The 27,927-nt window shown below is 39.1% G+C and overlaps 1 protein-coding gene across 2 annotated transcripts in view; it reads left to right on the top strand.

Annotated features, from left to right (window-relative positions):
• SI (sucrase-isomaltase) overlaps positions 1-27,927 on the top strand; it is a 302,245-nt gene that overhangs the window by 97,685 nt on the left and 176,633 nt on the right. For both annotated transcript variants that reach the window (XM_089675454.1, XM_089675455.1), the window contains exons 21-27: positions 5,928-6,016; positions 9,825-9,874; positions 11,993-12,160; positions 13,635-13,790; positions 19,172-19,378; positions 22,557-22,711; positions 25,244-25,412. In XM_089675454.1, coding sequence (XP_089531580.1) covers positions 5,928-6,016; positions 9,825-9,874; positions 11,993-12,160; positions 13,635-13,790; positions 19,172-19,378; positions 22,557-22,711; positions 25,244-25,412 — 994 coding nt within the window. The remainder of the gene's footprint in view (positions 1-5,927; positions 6,017-9,824; positions 9,875-11,992; positions 12,161-13,634; positions 13,791-19,171; positions 19,379-22,556; positions 22,712-25,243; positions 25,413-27,927) is intronic.

The raw sequence follows: 27,927 nt of genomic DNA, 5'->3' as shown, positions 1-27,927 counted from the left end.
ATTTTTTCCAAGTAGACTGTGTTGAAATAAGCATGATTGTAGTCATTTTATTTTATGCATGCTGACATTAACAAAAAACTGCAGCGTATCCTCAATATATTTGGTTGATTTATAAAACAATTGGAAACAAAAGCATTTGCCATCAGTGGAATTTTAGGCCTCGTTCAAATTGGGCATACATAACTGTAAGCCCATGGAAGGCCGTGTTTACCCACATGGGAAAGCACAGGTGTTCCATGCAGGCAGTTCCATTGCTGTAAATTGGGACACAGCAGCTACAAGGACACAGATGCTGTTCCAAGTGTTCATTCACATATGTGTGGATGTCACATTGGAAGCAGCGGCTGTGTCTATGCAGCCGCTTTGTCACAGTTGACATCAATGGGACTTCCTGCACAGAAATGAACAGAACACATGTGCATAACCATGCGAGTAAACCTGGCCCTTCCTAGGTTGATGGTTATGTATGCCTCATGGGAACAAGGCCTTACATTCTATCTGCTTGTTTCCAGGGAGAGTTAGAAAATCAACCAAAGCCTCTGATTAACTGAACCACCTTTTACTTATCTGAGCCCGATCTCAATCCAGCTCTGTGCACAAGAGGAATATCTCTCTCTGCTTTCTCCCTCCTCATAGGCTGAGGGACAGCAACAGGATCTTAATGGCAATCATAGCCAGTGAGAAGGAGGGGGTCAATACACACACTCTGTGTCTATGAATACACAGAGGTGGCTCAGGAGCAAGCCTGCATGAGTGCCCCATAACAAGGGACTTTCTATGGTGTGCACTCAGTGGGGGAGAGGAGGCAGGAACTCAGGTGGGGGATCCCAGAATAGGAGGAGCAGGGCTGTTCTATTCAAAACCACTGCACAGTGCAAGTAAGTATGTTATTAAAAAAAGAAATGAATATATTGTGTCTATATATATATATATATATATATATATATATCGGATATAAAAAGTCTAAAATGTCAGGTTTCTGTGCTGTAAAACAATGAGACAAAGATAAATAATTTCAGAACTTTTTGCACCTTTAACGCGACCTATAAACCGTACACCTCATTTATAAAACAAACTGAAATCTTTTAGGGGATAAGTAAACATAAAAAAACTAAAATAATATGGTTGCATAAGTGTTCACACCCTCTTCTAACTGGGGCTGTAGATGTGTTCAGAATTAAGCAATCACATTCAAAATCATGTTAAATAGGAGGCAGTACACACCAGCCATCATTTAAAGTACCTCTGATTAACCCAAATAAAGTTCAGCTGTTCTAGTAGGTATTTCCTGACATTTTCTCAGTAGCATCCTACAACAAAAGCCATGATGCGCAGAGAGCTTCCACAGCATCAGGGAGATTTCATTGTTAAAAGGTATCAGTCAGGAGAAGGGCACAAAAGACTTTCCAAGGCATTAGATATACATTAGATATACAGGATTTAAGTTTCTGACTAAAATTCAGCTTTAAAAATCCATAGTAAATGAATATGCAGATAGTGTTTGCTTTCATATTGCAGAGCACATCACATGCATAGTTGCCTTTTTAGGTTGGAAGTGAACTATTCACACCTATATGTTGCAGCTCAAAGTGTGAATGAATAGGTGTGAATAGGCCATCAGTTTTCTCTAGTTCTCTTCCAGTCTAAAAGAAATAAATGCAGAATGTAGAAATGTAGAATGCAGAATGTAGAAATAAACGCATATTATTAAGTGTTTCAATTTGATAGTGTGTCCTTTTTTTCATAAATGACCTAAGTGATTGTAAAAAAGTTTAAAAGATGATTCAGACTTGTTACAAATTTAGTCCTCAATAGTTAGTAGAGTGCTAATGCATCTTATCAGTAATCATGTTAGGAGGATAATTCCCTTACAGTTATATAAAATATTGCTTTAAGCATTCAAATGGACATAACATTATGCATTATGTCAACATCTCAGCATTACACAGTGACTTTCCAGCAAAAGATGGTTTCCAAGCAGACTGATATTAATCATTCCCAGAGGTCTGTTAAGCATCTGCAAATAAAAAAAGCTACTTAATGGGTAAAAAGGAGAAGAAAAGTTTTGTTGAGATGAATGTACATGCTCTTCGTACTGGTGTTGCCTGTGCAGCTGAACTTGATCCAGGCATAATCCCAAAACACAACAATAAAAGAAATGTTACGTGTCAAGCCTGACATTTGGCCAGAGTTAAATGTCTCCAAGAAAGGTGAACAGTTTTATTATCCTGTCATAGCCTGGTGGAAAACCATTTTACTGTTCATGAAAAGATAAGAATTAGGTACGATCCTATAACACATTGGTTTGGTAATTGGAAGATTTGGAAGTGGTCTCAGGAATTTTCCACTATCTCCCTTAACTACTCAATACTCATAAAAAAGGTTTTGTTACAAATAATATTTTCTTTTCTTGCCTGGAAAAAAAATATATAACAGTACTGTCAGACTTATCAGGGTATATATGTGCAAACAGACTTCACAAAGTCTATTATGTCTTCTTTTAGTTTTTTTTTTTTAAGAAAAAACATATTCCATAACTAAATACATTTATGTAGCAACTTAGATAGTAGTTATGGAATACAGTGTAAAATTGTTAAATACCAGTAATTTTTTTTTATTAGCAGCACAGTGGCTGTGGGCAGCACAGTGGTTAAATGGTTAGCACTTCCGCCTGGCAGTACTAGGGTCGTTGGTTCAAATCCCAGCCACAGCACCTCCTGCCTGGAGTTTGCATGTTCTCCCTGTGCCTGCGTGGGTTTCCTCCAGGTACTCCGGTTTCCTCCCACACTCCAAAGACATGCTGGTAGGTTAATTGGATCCTGTCTAAATTGGCCCTAGTATGTGTATGTATGAATGTGAGTTGGGGACCTTAGATTGTACACCCCTTGAGGGTTAGGGACTGATGTGAATGTACAATATATATGTAAAGTGCTGCGTAAATTGACGACACTATATAAGTTCCTGAAAAAAATAAAATAAATAAATTAGCCTGAATATGCATGTACACGAGGTGGTCTATATAAATATCAGGTTTATTAAATCAGATCTAGTATGTTTTTTGGCTCTACATTATTTGAGATTTAACTGTTATTACATGATTTTCCCTAGGCATGTGGTGATTTAAAAAATAAACTAATAAATGAAACTTTTTGCTAGAGAAATGTGGAGGCTGCCATTGCTGATGTTTAATTCTACCAATGACCTGGATTTCATGGTGGCTATGTTGCTTCAGTGCTTTAAAGCTGAACTCCAACCTTACCCTCAGTTTTGCAGTTGTACAGGCTTGTCTGCAGTATTGAAAATGTTTAGTATGATTTCTCAGCATGTGCATTGGATGCTGCAGCAAATCAGACAGAGCCCAGCACATTTCTGGACTGGAGGGTGTCCAGCTTCATCTAGCGTATCCTTTTACTTATTCTCAAGTGTAAGTGCTCATTCTTAAGTGTACAAATACATTGCAAACCAGTCAAAAGATCCAGCTTGTACAGATCAGACTAGGCAAGTAAAATGTTTATTGTGTGTTACTACACTTAAGAATTAATTCCTGCGAATGATCAGTCTTTCTTGTTCATATAGGGAAACATAAATTCAGAGACTGTTGGGTTATACTAACACCTGCAGAATAATTTGGACACTGGTAAACAAAAATGGCCAGCTCAGTTTAGCCCCTGATATTCCCAGCATGCCTCAGTTTTTTGCTAGTGTCCTAGGAGAATGGACACCTTTTGCTTGCTCTGCTGAGAAAAGTCTAACCATTTTTGCTTCTGATCTCTATACATAGCCCCTTAGATAGGAGTATCTTCAGCAATAGCTTTGGAAGCCATGCCTGGACCCCTCTGGACTGGACAATTGCGGGGCTAGATTGGAATGTGACCTTCAGGTACTGGATTCTGGTTTGTGGCACTTTTGTGGCACTGGTTTGTGGTACCAGCAACTGATTCATGGTATAGTCTTGTACCTTGAAGTACTTTGTCCCCACTTTGAAGTACAATATGCCAGACTCATGAGGAACAGTCTTGCTGTACTGAGTTACTTCAGCTCAAGCTCCACCAATGGTTTTGGTGCTGCTAGCAGGTCATCCATGAAGGACCTGACACTTGGGAGCCTGGTATTGTGTCCTCTGCTTGAATCTTTGCTATCTTTAGAGTTTTCTGTAGCTCTGTTGGGTGTGGATCCCTCCCTAGTTCTATCCTGGAAGGATTTCATTGCAGTCATGCCTGACTTTATGGGTCAGATTGATACATTGATTGCAAACTCTGACTGTAGAGGCCTCAAACATTCTTCTAAGCTTTCCACTGCTGGGTGTTTATCTGATCTGCCAGCAGCCTCCAAGCCTTCAGCTGGAGGGACTCTATCTGGTGTGGAGTCCATTAAACTCTCACCAGAAGTTAAAAAGGCTTGTTAATCCCCCAAGGAAACCAATGTGCACTGGCCTAGAAATAAAATATTGTTCTTATTTTTGTCAGTGTTCTTTGTAGCCCACCCCAGGCAAAAGCCAAAATTAAGGGTGTTCCTGTGGAGTGAAAAACAAGCAGTATTGAAGCCACAGTCCACTCTGCGTCCTGCAGTCTTCCTTGCCATTTAGCTCTGTCGCTTCTCTGCTCCCTTTGCACTTCCCCAATCTCCTACAGTTGTCAGCTACTTTGTAGATTACTATAGTAATAGCTGGTGGCTTGTGTTTTGAATGGCAGAGACTAGAGAGGAGTGCTGTTATTCAGAAAATGCAAGTCATAAGCTATTACACTGTTCACTCTCAGACAAAAATAGTAGCTGCTGGCTTGTGTTTATGAGAATGAGAGCACTGCTCTCCATCCCCTGTCATTCGCAACACAAACTATTACAGTAGTCCTCTAATCCAAACTAGCTGGTGGTTTGTGTTGTGAACGTTGGTGGCAGGGAAGCAATGTAAATGGATGAAGAGCTATCTGACCACAAAGCTCAGCATACTCTTTAACATAATTTAGTGGGGACATCAAATAATCCCCTGGGGGATTTGACAATCCTTTTAATCTTCTGATTGAGACTTCTTTTAAGTCATTAAAATATAATTAATACCATTAATCTCAAGCTCAAAGTAACAATAAACCTTATTTTGTTTTAAAATTAAGGTAACAAACATGAGTGGCCTTTAGGATTTTCAGCACAAAAGCTACTGTTTCACAGTTTTTCCAGAATGCTACCTGATAGTTGGTTAACACATTTTCCCAAATTTTACATGGTGGTGGCCCTTCAGATGGCTCATTTGAGTTTCAGACAGTCTCAGTTCTGTCTTTTTATTTGTCGCCTGTTAGTGTTTTGTTGCTGTTGCGCACACCTCAGTTGGATTGCTTTTGAACTTCGCAACAGTTTCTGAATTCCTGTGTCCCTCAAAGAACAAGAAATAAAATTTTATTTTTTTACTGTAAAATCAATTTCTTGGAGTTGAGGGACACAGGTTAGTGTAAAATGGAATATACATGGCTGCCCACTGTATTTTTTTGTTTTGGTTTTCTTTTTGTTTGCCAGTGTCAAAATCCTCCTATAGGCAGCATTATAACCCAACAGTCTCTGAATTCCTGTCCCCCCCCAATAAACACCAAGAAATGGATTTTATGGTAAGTACAAAAGCCATATTTAATTGAATAAGAAACCTCAATATGTACAATATGTTTTACCAAAAACTATATAATAGAAATGTCTTTATTACTTTCTGTTCATTCCATTTTAAATCCTATTTAAAAGCGATATTGCTTGCTAAAATTATTTTTTTAATGTGCAAATTATGAGAAGGGCCCTCGATCCCCTCATGTTTTGCATTATATTGTTATTGTTCTGTCACATGTTCTGTCCCCCTTTGTAATGTACAGCGCTGAGTGAACTATTGGCGCTTTTAAATACTGTATAATAATAATAATAATATTAACACCTTTTTTATTAATTTGTTTTAGTCGTAAAAATCCCCTTGGCCTTTTAATTGCTTTGGATGATGCACTGACTGCCAAAGGAGAATTCTTTTGGGATGATCTAGAATCTAGAGGTAGATGCTGCAAATAATGTAGTGTTCCTTTTAGTCTCAGCAATAAAGTTGCCTTTTTTATTTTTGCTTTTATTGTGGTCATAGCATACATGTATTAAATGCTTAATTGGTCATTTTAATCTAAAGTTATGTAAAGTTACCCTGAGGCTAGTCACCAGGTAAAACAGTGGATCTTGCAGTAATGCTAAGCAACATGTTTCTGATAAATGTCTAAGTTTCATATATTGACTAATATGTATATATATTGTGGGAACTCGCTTCAAGTGGTAGAGCTTCTTCAAAGCACACGGCAACTCGCTTATTTTTAAGGGCCTTTTGCCCACTTTTATTTAAATGAAAGTCCTGTAACATACAGGTTTCCCGCGCAGGGGTTTCCACCATCACACAAATGCAAACAATACTCAGCCTCCTGGCTTGTACGCAGTTTTAAGTCTGCCTCCTGCAGACTCTTCCCAAAATTTGGCACTAGCACACAGCTAGTCTGGCTTCCACCTGACTCCAAGGCAGAGACCTCCCGTCTGCTGGGGTGGAGCCCTCCTGACTCCTGTCCGACAAGATGGAGCCCAGAATCATGGCCTGGCCTCCACTAAAAGGCCTGCACACACCTGTGCAATCAGCACGCTGGCTGCTCCCAAAATATGGGCCCAGGATTGGAGACTTCATCCCTCCCAATTCTCTTAGAAATCTCCAGGCTACAGGTCCCAAAACAGGCTTTACAAACCAAAGAGGAAACTGATAAACCAGTTTCCTCTGCATTATGAGATCTGCCTGGAGCCCCTCAACCTGTATAGTTGAGAATCCTGGGTGTCCATCATGATTTCCACCGTGGCAGGATACCGTACTGCCACAATATATATATATATATATATATATATATATATATATATATATATATAAATAGATATTTTAGAAATTGCACCCAATGAAGAAAAAAACCGGAGCAGCTGACTTTTGCTGCTGTTGCTTCTGATACGCCTACAGTGAATGCCAAAATATTTGTGGGTAATTGAATTAGGCAGAACTTCATCTGTGTCAAATTGAGGGACATTTAAAAATTGCACAGGGTAAGGTATGTCTTTTCTATTGGCAGAAATCTCTAGTCAGGTTAGTTTAATTGTTCAGGCACTTGACCTTTGTAATCACTGACCCTGCAGCTGCACTTCAAATAATGAGGTTTCTCAGGAAGGAGAGGATCCAGTTTTAGTCTTGCACTATTCTTCTGATGCCAGTCAAGATTTATATGAGTGGTTCTTGCTTCGGGGTGCTATGCCACTATGGGTAGCTGTGCTCACACCTCTTTCTGCTAGAGGGTGGGGCTCCCAACTATGTTATTCTTTGATGGATTGACTGAGCACAAGTTTCTCTGCATCTTTGATTGGTTGGTGATTGCAACAATGAGCCCACAACTAGAGCACAGGATGTCAGGCTTGTTTTGGCTCACTTGGCTCACTGGTGGTTCATGTGTGTAGGAGAGAGGCATATCCCCCAAAATCTGCAACATGGCACTGAATAAGAACCATAAGGATGGAGATGGTGCTACAGTTGTCATGTATCACAGAATTTATGTAGAGTAGTTTAGATTATTGACTGCTCTTTCCAGATTTAACAGGACGACCCAGTTTCTGAATAGTTGTTTCAGTAGGTGTTACATGGTTGAAAAGGGTTACCAGATGTTGTCACAAGGGTGCGAAGGGGTACCAGATGGTGTCACAGGGGTGCGAAGGGGTACCGGATTGTGTCACAGGAGTGAGAAGGGGTATCAGATTGTGTCACAGGGGTGAGAAAGGGTACCAGATGGTGTAACAGGAGTGAGGATGTTTTCCAGATGGTATCACAGGTATGAGGAAAGGTATCATGTGGTGTCAGAGAGGTAAGTAGGGATATTGGGTGGTGTCACAAGTGTCCAATATATATATGAATGATCCAAAACATTTGTAAGGGTGGAGGTGGAGGTAATGGCAGCTTAGCTGCTTCCAAAGGGAGAATCACAGAAAAAGTTTGAGAACCACTGATTTATAATTAAAAAAACAGTATTGGCTACAAGTATTTTATTCCTATTTTGCCATTGCTACAGAATATTATTTTGTATTTTTTTTTCAATGCGTTTAAGTTTCATTGTTTTTTTTAATCAGGTAGTTTTTTATTTAACATTTTTCAATAAACAATTTAGATGCTCCGTATTTTTCCCCCCATCTCTCTCACCCTTACCTCCCAGGCCCCATTAGAACAATAAAATGTGGTATAATCATAAACATCATCAGTATTTGCATTGGCGTCCCAGATGACTCTTCTAAAGTGCTGTATTCATAATTACATAAAAAAATAATTCTGCAAAAATGATTCAACAGAGTTCCAAATAAAATATTTTGAAATATCTGTTTACAATACTATTACCTTTCTATCCCTTCTATTTTCTTGCCAGTTCATAGGACATATTTGACTGATTACTTTAATAGTGTGGAGGAAGGCAGCTGAACATATTTATCCGCAAAGGGTTTTTAAGTCTGTATAGTGTGCATGTAATTCAGTTTATGTATGTATGAAGCATTGCTTTTTTTCACACTACAGAGCAGAATAATTAATTTGATTTAGTTAAATGATAACCCATATTGCATGATGGTCTCACTAACTTCAGAGGGAGGAAACCTGTAAGCTTCTTATTTAAATTCACTAACATTCACCTAAGATAGCTACATATGAATTTTAATATTTATAGCATGCAAAGGAGGTCATATCAATAACACTACACTAGAGTATAAAATATTGTACTATATTTTATATTTTGTTATGATTTTTGCTTTAGTGTTCACTTTTGCTATCAGACATATGGATGTATGCACTGTGCAAGCTTTCCTTAACCCCTTGGCGCCAGCGCCTCGCGGCCCTTTAAGGGTTTCAGAAGCAGGGAGGCGGGGCAGGGTTTTAGGGTCATGTGACCGTTGTGATTCGCTGTCACGGCGGTCACATGATCGGGAAAGGTCCCAATCGAAAGACCCAGACATTGGGAGGCCGCACATTTGTGTGTGGCCAGTGTGAAGAGGTTAAGGACTACAGTCTAAAGAAAAAGCAGAAAAAGTTTTTAACAAGGAGCTGTTGAAATAATTACAAAACGAACACACAATACAATTTTGTTTTCTTTCCTTGAATCATAAGGCCCCTTTCATATTGGGTGAGCTCTGTTTTTTTAGAGGATCTGTCCACTGATCTATCCACTGATCCACTGCTGATGAGAGCATAGCGGGGGGATGTCAGGTCTGTGTCCGCTCAGTTTTGCAGAGCGGATACAAGCAGAGCCTGCTGTGCTCTATGGGCAGCTGGGTGTAAAGGAACTACACTGTTCATTTACACCCAACTGCCTTCCAACCTGATTTGCCTAGACGGAGCAGAACAGATCCCCTTCTGTAAAATTATTTTTAGCAGACCGGATTGAATTGGAGGTAGACAGGTGTAAACAGATACAAGTCTGTTTACATCCGCCTATCCATAGGGGTGAATGGACCGTCTGATCAGTTTCACCTGAACAACTGACAAGTGGACCTGATCAGACCCTTCGTGTGAAAGGGGGACTAAGAGTTACTGCCTGGAAGTCTAAAAGTTGTGTGGCTGTGTGCAACACCTCCCATTAGTCATGTCAACTGACAATATTTTATACAAATAATAGAATAAATAAAGCTCCTATTTCATTATGCTGGTTGAGACTTTATGGTTGGAACTTGTTCAAGGTAAAGAGTAACCTCATACAGTTTCTAATATTTTAAGTAGTCTTTCATCATTTCTGAAGTATTTGTATTGCTTTTTTCTTTCATAGAAACCATTGAAAATGGCAACTACATTCTATACAATTTTTCAGTATACAATGTAAGTATTCATCCCTGATTTTTATTTCAGTGAATTCATTATATCATAGTTCTCACTGTGGGATTGTGAATTAAGTGGATTTGAACAAGTGATCTAAAACACAGGAGCTGTGCTTCTGTTCAGCTATCTCTCCTGCTTGATAACTGTTTTTGAGACAATCATTTCATTTTTTTTTTACTATTCACTTTAAAAACACATGTTTTTTCTTTCATTTTCTGTCACATTCAGATAGCTTTTTTTTTGCATTTTTAGCTTGAAAGGAGTGGTTCAGTATCCACAGTTGTCATATAACTAGCTGCTTAATTCACATTTAAACTTGCTCACTGTGGGAATGTGAACTAAATGGATTTGATTAGGTGAAGTTTAAAACACGTGAGTTTAAAATAACATGAGTCAACCTATAAGTAACATTTTAAACTTCCTTTGAGTAATCACACTATTCTAACTGGATTAATGGGTGCTAGCAAGGTTGATGATTTTGCTCTGTGCACAGTATGCCACATATATACACAAATAGACAACAGCTCCCGGGGTAAATACCACTTCAATAGTGAGGCAGATAGTGGGGGAGAGCTACAGGTTCAGGTCTGGCCACCCAAATTCTCTGCATTAAGGTACAAAATCTTCAGTGTGATGCCCCCTCTTATAAATATCTGACCACAATCTTAATCCAGCGATGTGCATGAGAGCAGAGGCTCTCATGGCTCTCTCCCTCCTCATTAGCTCAGACTCAGCAGCAGAAGACAATAGCTCCTACTTTTGTCAGTCTCAGCCAGTGATGAAAGAGTGGGGCTGAGCAGCACTCTGTGTGTCTATGGACACACAGCAGGGCTCAGGAGCCAGCATGCTCAAGTGCCCCCTTAGCAGTCCACCAGTGCACCTGCCAGGTAGCTGGAGTTCCAAACAAAGGCAGGATTGGGTCTTCATAGTGGTAACTGTAAGCAAAGACCTGAAATCACTTCCAGTTTACCTGGATGTCACCATCATCATTTTCAAACAATCAAAAGCATTCAAACCATTGATCTTGATGTTTTGAATGCTTTTGAGAGCAGAGGAGAGATTTGGGGTTTTATAGACCCCAGATTCCTCCATAAAGAGTACCTGTCATGTGCTTACTGCTGTAATAAGGGATGTTTACATTCCTTGTGACAGCAATAAAAGTGATAAAAAAAACAAATTGAAAACAACAGTGTAAAAATAAAAACAATAAACTAATATAAAAAAATTAATAAATAAAGTGCCCCCATCCCCCAGTGCTAGTGTGCAAAGGTGAACACTCGCTTTGTTCCCACACATATGCAAACTTTCAGAAAATATATGGTTTAGGGAGTCTTTTACAAAATTTGAAAGCTGTAAGTGAAAAATTAAAACCATCAGATAATTTGAGAAATTTGGATATTTATATTTTTGCGCACGTTTCACAGTTTTGCAAAAATCGCAATTTAAAATTTACAAATACTGTTATTTATTAACTCAGCAAAGGTAAACGTTTATATTTAACAGGACTTTTGTAAACTTTGCTGTGTTTTTATCTGCTAATAAGATTTTTAGTGTATTTTCAGCGAAAATATTGCTTTGATAAACATTTGTGCATATATCGTGGGGCCTTAAAAATAAGTAGCACCTTTTTTTTATTCTACTGGTTATGTGCTTTCAGAAAATATATGGTTTGGGAGGTCTTTTACACGCTCTCAAAGCTGTAAGGGAAAAATAAAAACGCAATGGAAACATTTAAAAAATGGCCGGGCCAACTGAGTTTAAAACTGGAGCACATGGCCTGGCAGCAAAAGGGTTAAAGTAGATTCCTTAGCCATTTAGAATCATTTAAAACCAACTGCACTCTCAATTATCACCCAAAATGTCCTTGATTTCACCTTTTTCATTGACTCCAATACATTCTGGAAATGGCAAAATTTCAGCTAAATTAGTTAAATTTTCTTAAATTTGAAGAAAAATCTCTCATCTTGCTCATCCCTTCTTGAAGCCACAAAATATGTTGGAAATTATTGCATTTCTTAACAGTATTGCATGAAAAATGTATTGAATATACAATTTATATATATAGTACTATTTACAAAATCGTTCCCTGTTTAACATTTTCACTTTTTTATTTTTTAGCATGTTCTAACTCTTGAAGCAAAGCAAGCTGTATATAAAGACCCCAACAATCTAAAGTTTGAAGAAATAAAAATAATGGGATTGCCCTCGAGTGCCACAAATGTCATAGTAAAAAAAAGTGGTGTCGTTCAATCTTCAAGCCATACCTTCAGATATGATAATTACAAGGCAAGAAATAATCTTCATTTTTTATACTTAGATTTATTAGCGTAATCATTGACATTTTCAGGTCAAATAGCTTTTCTCAGTTGTCCAAATTTCCCCTATTTTTCTTAATCTTCTTACAGTGTCCTTGTCCTGTTTAGTATTTATACACCATTCTCTGTGCATAGCATATTATTCTAAATCAGGGGTATTGAATTAAAATTCACCAAGGTCTGGGTAGTAAAATTTGCATGCATCAGAGGTCTGAATCTTATGTAGGCCCCTGTGGTGCATTTTCATGTGCGCCAAAGAAACATGTTGCTGCAGTGCGATTTTGGAAAAAAAGGTCGGGGACTTCTTCAGGTTTCTAGCAGGTAGTGCTGACCTACCCACAAAGCGTGCATAGATCTGAACATCAGTGTCCTCAATCCCCACTGCACATCACAGTCCCCTCCTCATTTACAGCAAGATCCCTTTTGATGAGTGTCCTAACTTTCCCCTTTACATCACCTCCCTCCACCCCCTTCACAGTAGTGTTCTCAGACTTCCTTGACATCAAACCCCCCCAACAGTACTGTTCTCTGCCCCCTTCACTGAAGAATACTCTGACCCCTTTTATATCATCCCCCACATTACTATCCCCAGACCCCCCCATGTTACTGTCCCCAGACCCCTCCCCTATGTTACTGTCCTCAGCCCCCCATGTTACTGTCCTCAGCCCCCCCATTACTGTCCTCAGCCCCACATTACTGTCCTCAGCCCCCCCACCACTTTAATGTCCTCAGCCCCCACACACCACAGTCATTAGCCCACCACATTACTGTCCTCAGCCCCCCTTCACTCTATTGTCCTTAGCCCCTTTAACTTTGCCCCCCACTGTCCTACCTTACACAGACAGTGATTGATTGCTAGGACTGCCTTTCATCCTAGCAACCAATCACCTTCTTTTTAACCTTGGGCAGCTCCCACCCGCCATCCAGAACTGTCCTGCCTCCAGCTGTCAGTTCTGTGAGGATGACCGCAAGACTCCTGGGGGAAGAAAAGGCTCTTAAATGGCAGGACTGCATGGGTCCGGATGAGACAGTGACTCGGTCCGCATCTGAAACCCAGTCTGCCATTTAGTGATGCCTGTTCTAAATGATATGTAACACATTCTAAAACAATGGTGCTCAACTCGTATCCTCATGGCCCACTAACAATGCCAGGTTTGTTCAGTTCTCTTCATAGTTACAGAGGAAATGTTTAGTGTTGTTTTAAACAGATTAATAATTATTGATTTTGATGATTAGATAAATCATGCGCTGATGCTAACGCTTGAGGGTCAAAGTTGAGCAAACTTCCCTAATATACATTAACCCATTAATATAGCTCATGCAGTAAACCACATGGTTTCTCTGGGTTAGTAACAAATATTGTCTTTTAATACAATGCACAACTGTGAAAGAAATGTTAGAATTAGATTTAAAATAAGAAATTACTCTGCAATATCTCTCTGTAGGTTCTACACATAACCGGTCTCCAGCTGACACTGGGAGAATCATACACTGTGGAATGGGATCAGTCGGGTGCTACAACTGATTCAGGAAAGTTTGATTGCCATCCTGAACCCAATGCTGATGCAAAAAAATGTACTGATCGTGGCTGCATCTGGGAAGTATGTATAATAAATAAATATATATAATTATTTTATAGGGTAGGTTGCCAGGTCTTTCCCCAACCCCTACCATGCAGGAGATCCCGATGCTATGGTTTAAAACTAGCAAATTTAATCATTTATTAGATGCATGAGACATTGATTATTACTTTCAAGTACATTAAAGTGTGTGTATTTAAACCCCCAGAAATGTATTATATTGCAGCATACCAGTCCTTAGATGTGTTGGTTGCATTAAGTTTATTTTTTCAGGCTTCTTCTTCTTTAAATTTCACTTGGTGAGCCTGTCAGTAATATACGTCTTGCCCTGGAATGACAATATTCACTCACTGTGCTGTATCTATGGAGGAGCAATGTTGTCACCCTAGGGTGCCCTCCTAATTTGGACTATAAACACCTTCCCTTCTCTTGGCAACAACAATGGCATTTTTTTGTACTTTCTGACAATGTTCTTAGCCTGAAGAAATCTAATGCAGTAAACAACATCTGAGAACTAGTAAGTTGCAATATTTTATATTTTTGCTGTTGGGACTATTTATGCTTTACTCATTATCATCATTAGCAGCAGCAGTATATTTAAAATCATACTGAAATATGTGTACCATAATGAATCTATTTTTCTAAGATGATTCACATTTAAATAAACATATGTCATCAGTCATATTCACAGAACAAGTTAGTCATTTGCAATATTGTCATATGTTCATTTATTAACCAAAAATATGAGACATTAGAACCAACGAAACAACACATGATTGGGCCCAGCACTAGTCAAGTTTGGTTGTGTCTTTTAAAAAGTTGATGTTCTCAAGTTAGGGTCATTATTATGCACCGTAACCTACACATGTTCAAATATACAACTTGTTCGGTCCATTATTTTTCTACAAAGGTAATATTTGTTTGTGTTATAGAATGGAAACACATTCTTAGTCCATTGTCTCTTATAGCCTTTATATACTAGATCCATAAATATTGCCGTTGGAGAAGAAATGTATCTTTCTTTTAACTAACTTGATACATCAAGGCCACCCTGTTTTTTTTCGTTCTTGTTCATGCCATCTGCACAGAGCTGTATCAACCTGCATTGCAACATGCTGCAGTGTATAAGCTTGAATGATGTGTCATTTTGTGTCATTTAAAAAACTTGGTGCCATTTTTCAGGAGGGTTTGCAGTGTACTCACTAAAGGAACCTAATGCCAATTGCCTGTATCACTGTCCCTCATCTGAGTTGCAGCACTCCTCATAACCCTTTTTAGGTACAGCTCCCTTCTCTGTATTATACAGGGAGTAATTTAATGTTACTTTATCTGAATTTATTGAAAAATTGTATCCATGTTAGCAGACTCAGAGCATAGGGGCTACACGTTTGTCTCCAAACTTTCTCCTCCAGAGTCTGTCTCTAAATTCCCAATACCTTAAGCTACTGTACTTGCTGCGGTCAACTGAAAATACTGAGGATTGTATCTTATCTATGTTAGATGACTTCATACCTGACGAGTATGTCTACTGACATAACTCCAATTCTTAAGGACACCAATGCGGTTCTTACTGTGCTCCTCTTAATCATTTTACACAACAATACTTTATAGAGGAGTAGCTCTTATAATAGTGAAATGTCTCCTGTTTAGATTGAGCTATTGCTTGCCTTAATAAGATTTATCTGTCCTAGTAAGGGACATTTCAGCATCAAAGGATAAAAGACTAGAAGCTTTTTCGAAGCCTCCTCATTTTGCACCACCAGCCATGCAGCCTGCTATTGAAACTTTGTATGCCAAACTTTAGGTGTTCAGGCTAAGGACATGTCCAAGAACCTGGGTTCGATCCTCTTGGATCTCTCATCCTTTAGCAGCTGGAACTCATGCATGCATGACTCTACACAATATGACTCTATTGTGTGGATGGCCTGGCAGATGTTAGAATGAGTGCCCTTTCTGTGCACATACAGAAGACCCGTTGGCTAAAGAATTTGTCTCCTTCAGAGGGAAGGCCTCTTTGGTGTAGCCCTGGACAAGTTTACTCAGGAAATCAAACTGGTAAAGCACCTTTATGCCCCAAGAAAAAAGGGGTGAAATCTTAATCTGAACAATCATCTGCCTTTTTAAATATAATGCATTCCTCTCATCTGTCAAAGGCTTCAAAACCCAAGATGAAGCCCTGGACTTCAAAATCCACCTATCCTCCTGTCAATGAAGAGACACACCCCCACTTGTCAAAGTGACTTTGGGAACACCTGGACATTCCAGACATTTGAAACTTGAAAGTGGTTACCAGGGACTAGCTGCTACAACTTTGTTCTTTTCTTCGACCCCGCTTTCTGTTGTCAAACCTGCCAATACCCTCAGAAGGACTGACAGATCTTCACACTGCCCTGGTGCAGCTCCTCGCTCAAGGGATCATGGTTCTGGTCCCAGAAGAGGAAAAGCTTCAGTGTTTATACCTAAACCTATTTACAGTCCCAAAGCCCAACAGTGGCATTTACCCCATCTAAAGGTTCTCAACATTTTCCTTCAGGTTCAGAAGTTGTGCATATAATTATCCATGTCAGCCATTGTTTCCTAACAGCAGGGGAATTTTCTGTATGTTTTGTGGTAGATATACAGCATTCCTAGTAAACCAAAATATTGTGCTCTAAGTGCTCAAACTGTAAAAAAAAAAACCTGAGGCAGCCACACTCACTATTTTTTGGACAACCATATCAACAAAAACAAATTTTACCAATTTGTTTGACCTTTCCCATTGGCGTGTCCACTGAATCTCAAGTTTCATCAAGGTGCTAGTCCCTGTCCTTGCCCGCTTTACTCTTAGAGACCACTCTATAGTGAGTTATCTGGATGAACTTCTCCAGAGGGAGCACTAGGCTCAGGCTCTGTCTGTAAATCTCAAACACACTGTTCAGACCCTGCAGTGATTTGAGTGAATCCTATTGTCTGTGATGGAACTGACTGATCACTTGTAGTATATGGGCCTGCTCCTCCACACCTTCTTGTCCAAGATTTTCTTTCATAGAACAAGCTCAAAACTCTCAGCTCCCTTGTTTGATTCAGTTCAGGAGCCAACCAACCCTCTGTTTTTGCATGAGAGTTGTGGGCTTAATGGTGGCTTCCTTCAAGACATTCTCTTATGCTCAATTTTGCTCCAGACCATTGAAACTCAACATTCTGGGTACATGGGACAACACATTATTCTACACCAATGATCGGGATTACACTTTCTTGGTGGGCCACAAATTCAGCTCTGAAATCAGGTCATTTCTGTACCTTTACTGGCAGGTCCTCACAAAAGATGCTAACTTGGACTCTCTTCGACTTGATCACCAGAGGAAGCTTGTCCCTCAATCAACATTTTGGAGCTTAGAGCAATTCAGTTATCTCTTCAATACTGGACCTCTTCACTTCAGGGTCATCCAATCGGGATTCAGATGGAACCAGGGGGAAACCAGAAATCTCACAACTCTATGAAAGGAGGATCAGGTTCTGACTTGGGTGGAAGTACATGTACCAGCCCTGTTTGCAGTGCATATTGCAGGTGTGAAAGTTTATCAGGTGGGCTTACATGTGAGGACTCTTCACCCAGAGGTATGTCATGATCCCTTTTGAAGATCGAGGACACTAAATGTGGACCTCCAGGATTCCAGGTTCAGCAATAAAGTGGAAAGTTTCTGTTTCAGGTCCAGGGATCCTCTGACCTTCTCACTGGATGCATTGATATCTCCGTGGGAACAGTTCAACCTGTTATATTTTTTCCCTGTCTGTGACACCTTCCTTGTCAGCTCCACAGCATTGAGACAGAGAGGACATTCTATTGATTCTTATTACACCAGACTGGCCCAGATAGACATGTCATTGGACTTCTGGTGGACTCTTTGTGGGCCCTCCCAAATCATCCAGATATTTTATACCATGCGCCAGTTTACCACAATGCCTTATGGTCATTGTCTTTAATGGCCTGGATGTTTAATCCCAGGTCCAGAAGAATAGGAGCCTATCTGTTTCAGTTTTCCTACACTGTTGAAAGCTAGTAAGTTGACTTCACACAGGGTCTATCATTGCATTCAAAAGGCATATTTCTCATGGTGCAAAGCAAGACATCTTTATCCAAGGAAGTACTTTTTGGGATGAATGCTGACTTTTGTTCAGTTGGGGCTGCGTCAGCATTTGGCTTTGAGTACCATCAAGAGTCATATCTTGGTCCTGGTGATTCTCAGCCAAAGACCATTCACTTCTTACTCTTTAGTGAAATCCTTCACTTGCATTGTTCTCCCTGTACATTTTGCTGTAACCCTGATACACCAGAAACCACCTTTCAGTCTTATCTCCTATCTATTCTAATGCACAAAGTAATATCCCTTGTCTCTATCACCTTGGCATTTTGTATGAGTTAGAGACCTTAACCTGTAAAGAACCCAACCTTATTTTGCATAAGGATTTCAAGCCTACTTCTCCCCCCCCCCCCTTCCCGAGGTGGTCTCTCTCTTCCATTTTAACAAGAACATTGTTCTCTCTCTGTCCTGCTCCTCCTACTTCCTCCAATATCTGAGTGTAGTTCTCCTTGTCCATATCATCCTGTCAGCTAAAGCTTCTTTGGGACAAACTAACTTTATATTCTTTAGAGTATGCAGGGGGTCAGTTCCTGAGATCAGAGTGTAAATCATTCAACAACACTCCTTATAGCTAAATCAGATATAAAATAGCTTTCTGTTTTATACAATGTATAAAACGCTCTCCTGTTAAATGAACGCGTAGATCACCATGGAAGTGTAAGGGTTAATCAATTGGGATCAAAGAGTAGATCACTCAGCCGCAGCAGAAATTGTAGCCAATCAGATAATAGTAGTGTTCTCTTTTATTCAATATATAACAAACACCATTCACTTGGAGGAATATGTAGATTAACAGATTATTTAATCCTTAAATAACCAAAGGGACTCTCAGTCCACCTGCATTGGCTACTAATTCCTTGAGTTTCTTATTAGCCAGTGGGAGATGCACTATTACATCCAGCAAGTCTCCCAACAGCTTGGGAAACATAAACAGTGAGCTCTCCCTTGGAAAACTTTGTTACCAGATACCCTTTGCTCCAAATCCACTGGTTGTTGTACCACAAAGTCCATCAAGTATTTTATTATTATAGAAAAAGGGAGCTTTACTCACGCACCCCTCAATGATTTGACATACAGCTTTGTTTGCCAGTGTTCAAATCTCTTAAAGGTGGAAGCCTAATCCTACATCTCTGAATTTCATGGAATTGTCTACATGCTTTTCAATAGAGATTTTCTAGAACTGAGAGTTTGTAGTTGATTGTAAATAGGAAACTAGTGTTCTCAGAGCTTAGTTTTAGAGAATACAGGTACAACATAACATATGACATACTTCTGTTTCAGGAGTCTAGTGTTGCTGGCATACCATGGTGTTATTATCCAGAAGATTATGGCTACATTGTTGACAGTGAGCAGACCACCGCGGATGGTATTATTGTGGACTTGTCCTTGCCTCCCAGAGCTGTACAACGCTACAGAGCAATTTCTACACCAATTAATAAACTACGTCTTCAAGTAACATTCCATCAAAATGATATGTTGCAGTTTAAGGTAAATGTACTTTTTTAACTGTTTACATTAGGAAACATGATACTGAGATGTAGGGACACATTATTAGTCATGTTCTCTTCACACCATTCTACCCTTTATGACCACAGATCTTTGTGGTTGCATGTTTTTGAGTTCCTAGAAAAATAGGAGGTGGATCTAAACCCAATCTCTAAATGTCATATCAACTTTAGTATATTAACAATATTTCAAAAGTTGCTTTCAGTCTTTTAAAATAAGTATTGAAATAGCTTTCATTAAAACAAACAAACAAAAAAAAGAGTGATCCTGCTATGAATGTACTTTTTTAGATATTTTCTATTATGAGTGACAGCCATCTCCTAATTCTGCTTCTGCATTGTCAACCTGTTGCTTGCAACTCTGGTGGTGATTACAAACAGCCGTGCTTATTCACATTGAACAGGGATAGTCCACCATTGTTAATATCAGGTCCAAAGCAATGATGTAAAATTGAGTAAGATCAGTGAGCGCTTTAAAAATTAGCTGCTGATGCACACAAAGGTAGCCAAATAAAACCTCCTCAAGATAGGTGCACCTGGCATCGGTAGTGAGCTAAAATTCATTTATAGAGCCCATCCCGGATGATATAGTGGCAGAGGTTTGAGTGGCAGTGTCCCATTGATCCAGAGGAGGGAGCTTTTCCATTAATATTGGCTGATAAGCATCCATCCAAAAAGGAGGCCTCTGACAGGATTCAACCTACGCCCGCCAAGGAAGACACCTTTAAGGCTATATAGCACCCAGAGGGAGGAGAATCTGTAAACGGCATATCTCATCCATCCCATCCTGAGAGGGGGACCTCTGACTATATTATTTACATGCGTATTTAAAATACGCATCTGGTGAGTGCGTATTTTTACTGTACTTTTGACACATCACTGAAGTTTGAAACTACTATCAGCCCCTTTACCAAGCTCTTTACCATGAACTATCACACTATTTGATACCTTTATTTATCCTTTTAAGTGTCAATATTTAATATTTTTGCACTGCACCTTTTATTATCAATGATGTAAAATTGATGAAGAAGTAAGTGCATGTAGACAGGAAGTGGCTAAAAGATGCTGGAGGAGATTAACAGTACTCAGATCTAAGACAGGATGAAAAAAAAGGTCAAAAACAGTATTAAAAATGGTTGGTTGCAGTACAGTGCTTTAGCAAACTGTCATCCAGTTAAGGTTTAAAAGAACTTAATGCACACATAAATTTAAAGCAAACCTTAATGTATTTACAGCAAGCCTCTCAGGATACTGTAGATCAGCCTTTCTCAACCAGGGTGCCTTGAAGTTTCTTCAGGGGTGCCTTGGCAAAATGTCTAAAAATTGCCTGAAACATGTATACAAGCCTGCAGGTGGAACGAGCCTGCCTTTTAGTTACACAAAGCCACAGGTTTTCATTGTGCACCATTACGACCTTCTAGCCGCCGGCGTCCTGACAACCAATGACATCACCAGTTGATAAGGAGGACGTCAGCTGCCAGCACAGCATCCTAATTTCACACTCCCCTGCCCTTTTCCATCAGTGCTGGGTAACATTAGCTCAGTGATGGAGAAAAACTGAGGGAGAAGAGAAACTCTGGATTACTACTCAGTACCAGTGTGCAAAAGTGTATTTGCTTTGGAAGAATAAATCACTTTCAATGTTAGGTGTCCTACAGGTGTGGATGTTGCTGCATTATATACAACTATTAGAATAGTTTTTCACATTTTAAAATGGGGTGCTCTTATAAAATTATGGACAGTCTAGAGGCACCCCATTCTAAAATGGGGTGCCTCAAGGCTGTCCATAATTTTAAAGGGTGCTTTGACTGAAAAAAGGTTGAGAAATACTGCTGTAGATAAACGGGAGCTACCACTGTAGAATTTGTTTTTTTTTTAGGTGCAAGCATTACAGTTATTATACTTAACCTTTTTCTACTACTGGCTAGGTCACTGACCTGAAACAATTGCAAATTATGCAGTTGATGAAATGGTGGGACACCAAATATGTACATACTTGTTCTGCTTCAGTGAGTCACATGGTAGTGAAGGAAGGATATCTAAACCCCAAAACAAAAATTTGATAGAATACTGCTTATCAATCCTTAGATGAGGTGGCTATGTTCCTTTTCATTTTTCAGGCTTTATACTCTTAATTTTTACCTGGTAATCCTGTGAATAAAATTTCTTGATCCTGGCTGTAATGGACTGGATATCACACTTGTCTGCCTTTTGTGTTTCTCCATTATGTGTAGGATAAGATTATTAGTTTGCAGAACAAAAATAAAATGGTTTTGCTTTCTAAGTAGCTCACAGGAAGTAACAAGGACATTGTATGTTTAGCAAGAGCAACAGGCATTTTCTGTACGTGCTGGAAATGTTGTTAGTCTGAAAACAAATACAACTAAAGTAGCCATCAGACCTATAGACTATACTAAAGTTACAATATGTTATCCTTTAACAACAAGAAAACAATTGCACTTTCTATATTTATATTCTAACATGCTCCTACTAAACTGCTGAGAGATGATTTCAGATTGGTTTCAATGGATTACTGCATACAGCTGTTACTGTATGTGCACAATTTATTAAAATAAGTCCACAATGTAACTATATAACTATATATTTAAAGTGATTGTAAACCCTCACATTGTAAAACAACCCATTCTGTTTAAATTGTGTAAACATTTGTGTATAGATATAAAAAAATATTATAAATACATTTTTTTCCCCTTCTTATAAATGATCACATACCCGCTGCACTCAGCTGCTTAGAGAGCTAGAGAGGAGAAACAGCAGTACACTGTTCTTCAGAGTGAATGGCTGTGCGGGGGGAGGGTGTCAGGTTAAGTCTGATCATTGCAGGAGAGCAGGCTGAAATCCTAGCAAAGCTAGAGAACTGACCACAATATGTATGTTCTCATGCCTAGTGTGGTCAGATTTTAATAGGAAAGCAGAACTGGCAGCATCAACACAGATTTCACACAAAGGAAGCAGTACAAAGAAATACTTTTTTTTGTATAAGTATTGGTACTGCAGTTACACCTCTGCAATATGAAATGTTGGGTTTACACATTCTTTAATACCTTTAATTTGGAAAGATAAGACTTGATGTAGATATGTGTCAGGGCATACAGTATGTCAATAAATTTTAATACTGCTGCCTTATCGAATTTTCATAGATCTTTGATCCCAATAACAAAAGATATGAAGTTCCAGTACCACTGATTCTACCTAGCAGTTCAAGTAGTACAGATCAGCGAATGTATGATGTGGTCGTTGTTAAAGAAAAAAGGTTTGGACTTCGCATCATAAGGAGGAGCAATGGTGCTGTCATGTAAGTAAAATGAGTGACCTGTTGACAAGAACTTTATAAAATGATGTCTTCAGTATATGGTTGGCCTACCTGCTTAGTCACATAAGTACTGGACTCTATCCAAAGTGCAATCCTGCGCCTAAAGACCTTCTCCAGGGCAACTAGTGTTGCGAATGTTGTGCTGCTGATGCCCAAGGTGTAACTTAAGGAGAATCTAGTGGTGACAGCCAACCAGCAGAAAGACAGGAACAGTACCACATCAGAAGATGAAAACATGGTCAGACAGGCAAAGGGTTGAGGTAAATAAAATACATGAATGTGACCAAACATTCAAAGGGATAAGAAAGACAGCATACAGAAAGCAGAATCCAAATTCAGGCCAAGGTTGAATATCCAGGGTGCATTCCATACGCTATGTAGCGCTAACCACCTTAAGAGCCACTGGATTTTCACTGGGTCCACCTAAGCTCTGCACAGCCAAGCAACACACATTTTCCACATTTTCACACAGAGACAGTAAAAGAGTCCTTGAGTTTGTTTTTGTTGTTTTTATTAAGGGTTAACAACTTGGATGAAGTCTAGTATATGGGATGTCTAAGGAACTGTAAAACCTGAGGACAACCTCTTTACAAAAATGTGGACCAAAAATCAATCATCAACAGTCTCTTTAAGGAGCTCCCCTTTGGTGTACCTCCGTAGACTCCAGAAAAATCCATCTTCTTTCACCCGGCTGAGCGTATCCCTGGTCAAGGGATTCCAAGATCTGCAGTTCAGTAGTCCCGGTTGACAACTAGTTGGATATTGCACCTGACCACAATCTCCCTTCTGTGACCTGGGGGGGGGGGGGGTGTATAGAAGTACTTACACTGCCCTTTCCTGTTAGCTTATGTGGAAGCAGAGTTTCTTTTATTGAAAAATAATGAGGGACAGATTTCAAGGTTACATAGTGACAGTGGTTCAGTGCCCGGAACTCTCAATAGATGGAGATAGAGAGCAACTCCAACAACTCAATATCTATAACATATTATAGCCATGCACGATGTGCAATCAAAGGGCTGAAATGGGCAAATCATTATGTATAAAATTATAGGAAGAAATATCTTGTTAGTTCATTATTGCCAGGGAAAGTGTCTTCCTGGCAATAATGAGGTTTGTGTTCTTTAACTGAGTATACTCATTTTTTACATCTATTGTATTAACTAGCAAGTTCATATGTTCTAAGATAAACAACTAACAGAATTCATGAAGGGTGTTACTTTTTAACCTAACAGCATCATTGACTTATGTATGCAAAATCAAGGTAACATGGACCTGTTTTTTACACTTATTTAATACACGTTTGGAGTTTACTAGTTAGCTTATTTACAATTTTCCAGAAATAAAAGTGTTTTCTTAAGTAAATTCATTAAGCTACTATTTTTTGAAGAGGTCTATTATTTTAGGGGACCATTAGTAAGCTAGAGGGAATATTTTCAAGCATTTCCTAAGAAGCTCATTTGTGCTTTGAAATCAATTGATTCCTCTGCAAAATGTCAGGCTCTCTCTCTTTTACTCAAATTCAGAACAAAAAGAAATTAGACTTCCATCCAGGGGGATTATTGCTTGTATCATCTGTCCTTTGAGCCTGAAATGTTTGAAACACTTGGATTAGAGATGTTGATAGAAATGCTTAGAGCTGATATACTTTACGAAATAGTCTTTTTAGCACAGTGTAAGAAGCTGAATCATACACGTTATAAACAACATTTACTTCTGACGCATTAAATGCCAGTAAGATAGTACAAGATTTGTTTCTAGCTAATCTGTTATCTATCTATGCTGTCTTGTCTTTTTTTTTCTAAATTAGGGTGAAAAAAAAAACTCCTTTGTTTTGTTCTTCTCATAAGAAAAGCCATAATGCTCTGTGCCACCAATGTCAAGGGCACCCTCTACTTTAAATTAGTTTTTCTTTTATAAAAAAAATTGGATATTAACAATATAAACTTAAACACCAGTCTAAAATATTAATGATATAAAATCATTATTAAATATAAAAAATTCAAGAATGTGTATTATTTGAAAATAATATAGAATAATCCAGAATTCTAACCAGTGGCTTATTATTCAAAGCAAGAATGTGACGTTAACATTACCATCAATCTGATTCCTAATTTTATTTTTTTAATGAGTGAAAGGAAAACTATTTTTGTATTGGTTGTTCGCATTATTTTATGTATAAATAATCACCCAATACCTAGACATCCACAGAGAATTTTCATATAGACTTTTCAAAATGGAGAGCCATTTGAAACACTCATGTACCTTGCAGAGGTAATTTAATATAGAAAATCCACCAAAAAACTAACTTTTGGTTGCGAATTGCTGATTTAGGCAGAGCTGTAATAGGAAATTCACCCCTTGATACAAAGGAAGGCAGACATCATAGGCAGACTTTCATTCCATAGTTATATTTAGGGTCTGCAAATACTTTTTTTTATTGTTTAGCAAAAGCATTGACATCCATATGCCTATGATATGTAACACAGTGTGTAATATTCATATTTTGTTCACCAGCTGGGACTCTGATTTGCCTGGAATGACCTTTGAAGATCAGTTTATTCAGATTTCTACACGACTTCCCTCTGATTATGTCTTTGGACTTGGAGAAACAGAACATAAGACATTCCGCCAAGAAATGAAACGGAGACCTATTGGTCTTTTTTCTAAAGATCAGCCTCCAGCAGTAAGTGGATATACTGTGTTGAATCCTCAATACAGCAGTGTATAAGTTTACATTTTAGTGATGGGGGGAAATATAGAAAACAGATGTAAAAAAAAATTAATGAGGAGTGTTTTATCTGTGTCCTTTGGTGTTTTTTATATATGTCATTGGAATATAAATACATATTCTCCATATTCTCCATCATGCCAATCATAAGGTTAAAGGCAAAATCCAGTTTTGTTTACAAATGGTGTTCAATGTATCATTACTACAGAAATTATTTTGGAATGTAATGTTGAATAAGAAAATGTCTACCACCAGGGGCTCCTGCATGCTTCTGCATAACATCTTTGACTCCCACAACCTTATTAAGCAATATAAAGTTCATAGAAGATGAGCCCACACAGTACAAATCAAGAACTGTTAGGTTTAATTAACCCCTTTCCCCAGCCGCTGCCTTTAGGAGCTTCTAAATGCCAAGAGCAGGAGGCAGTCATTTCAGTCATGTGTCCTCTGTGATTGGCTGTCATAGCAGTCACATGATCGAAAAGCTCCCAATTGCAAGTCTGTATTAGGAGCTTTTCGGTCCCCACCTGGTGCTGTGCTGAAAGTGCCCAGGGCACACGCTCGCAAGACAAAAAAAGTGTTTATGTATATATGCGGCCCTCTGCATTGAAGTCCACTCGCTGAGAAGCCGCATATATGCATACCTCTGGCTGGAAGTGGTCAATAGCACATAATACAGTAAGATAGAACACTTAAGGCATTTTGGATTACTGTTTCATGTGATATGAAATAAACCTGCACTCAAAGTGTATCTAAAGGAACAACTTTTTTTTAAGTTTTGAATAAATTGGGGATGGGTTAGCCATCTGTCAAGTTTTATTGCAGTCAGTGTTCCTAATGGGGAGATATATACTGTCATCTAGAAAGAAAGAGGAAATCCCAAATTTTTGAGTTATCCCCTGAACAAAAGGTAAGGAGAACTCATCTTATAGGGACACCTGTTCTGGGGACAGTTGCCTAAGAAAGGAATTCCCCTCACTTTGGGAGATAAAGTGAATGGAAAGTTCTCCAAAGGTACACAGACAGCAACTACTCTACTAAAAAAAAAAGGTTTTGGTTATACATACAATCTGAGGTGTTCTGGATGACTGTACTCTGTGCTGAAAAATAGACCTACTGGTTTTCTAACCTAACAACATAAATTTGTTTTCTGTGGGCTTTAATTTTATTCAGTCATTACCTCCATAGTATTCAGTGAGAATGTGGAGGGGAAGATGCCCCATTGTCTAACTTCAGGCTCATATGATTGGAACACAACTTTTTCCGGGCAGTTTTGTCTTATTATAACAGTGGCAGTGATTAGCTTGATTATATGAGGGGCATAATCCAATTAACCCTCAGGAAGTAGGAAGTGACTATAATGGTAATGTCAGTTTTAGCTAAACAGCAGAAGGTAAAACTCTGCAATTAAATGACGTGAAGGTGATTTTTCTTTCCTAGCAAAACTGGAGATAGACTTGCAGCACCGCCTTTAAGCTAGATCAACAAATCTAATTTGTATCAGTTTCTCATTGAAATATGGAGGAGTGAAAATGCAATTCTGATTGAGTGGGCAGGAAACACAAGTTTTATTTAACCGCCTCCCGCCCGCCATTTAAGGAAATGATGGGCGCAAGGCGGTTCTCTCACGCTGACAGCTCATGAGGAGAGGAGAGCCGGGAATTGGCATTCCTCAGAGGGGACATGTACACTGATCATCAGGGCACTGATGATCAGTGTGCCCTGATGATCAGTGTAGCCCCATCAGTGCCACCTGTCAGTGTCCATCAATGCCAGCTGTCAGTGCTCATCAATGCCACCTGCCTGTGCCCATCAGTGTCACATCAATGCCACATATCAGTGCCTACCAGTGCACATCAATGCCACATATCAGTGCCCATCTGAGTTGCCTTTTAGTGTCACCTATCAGTGCCAGTCAGTGCTACCTATCAATGCCAGTCAGTGCCACCTATCAGTGCTGCCAGTTAGTGCCACCTATCAGTGCGCATCAGTGCTGGCTATCAGTGCCCGTCAGTGCCACCTAACAGTGCCATATATGAGTGCTGCCTTTCAGTGCCCATCAGTGATGCCTGTCAATGCCCATCAGTGCCACCTACCAGTGCCTCCTCATCAGTGCCCATCAGTGCCACCTATCAGTGCAGCCTATCAGTGCCCATCACTGCAGCTTCATTAGCGCACATCAGTGAAGGAGAAAAATCACTTATTTACAAGATTTTATACCTTAAACTAAGAGAATTTTTTTTTTCAAACGCTTCATTTGTTTTTGGTTTGTTTAGCCCCAGAGGTGATTAAATACCACCAAAAAGAAAGCTATATCTGTCTCAAAAAAATGATAAAAATTGCATATGGGTACAGTGTTTCATGACCGCACAATTGTCATTCAAAGTGTGACAGCGCTGAAAGCTGAAAATTGGCCTGGGCAGGACGGGGGTATAAGTGCCCAGTAGGCTTGTGGTTAAAAAGCACTTAT

The sequence above is a fragment of the Staurois parvus genome, unplaced genomic scaffold (genome assembly GCF_062004578.1).
Source record: "Staurois parvus isolate SC_StPar_1 unplaced genomic scaffold, SC_StPar_1.0 ptg000155l, whole genome shotgun sequence".
Taxonomy (NCBI): domain Eukaryota; kingdom Metazoa; phylum Chordata; class Amphibia; order Anura; family Ranidae; genus Staurois; species Staurois parvus.
The sequence above is the reverse complement of the archived record's forward strand: the minus strand, read 5'-3'. Positions and strand labels throughout refer to the sequence as shown.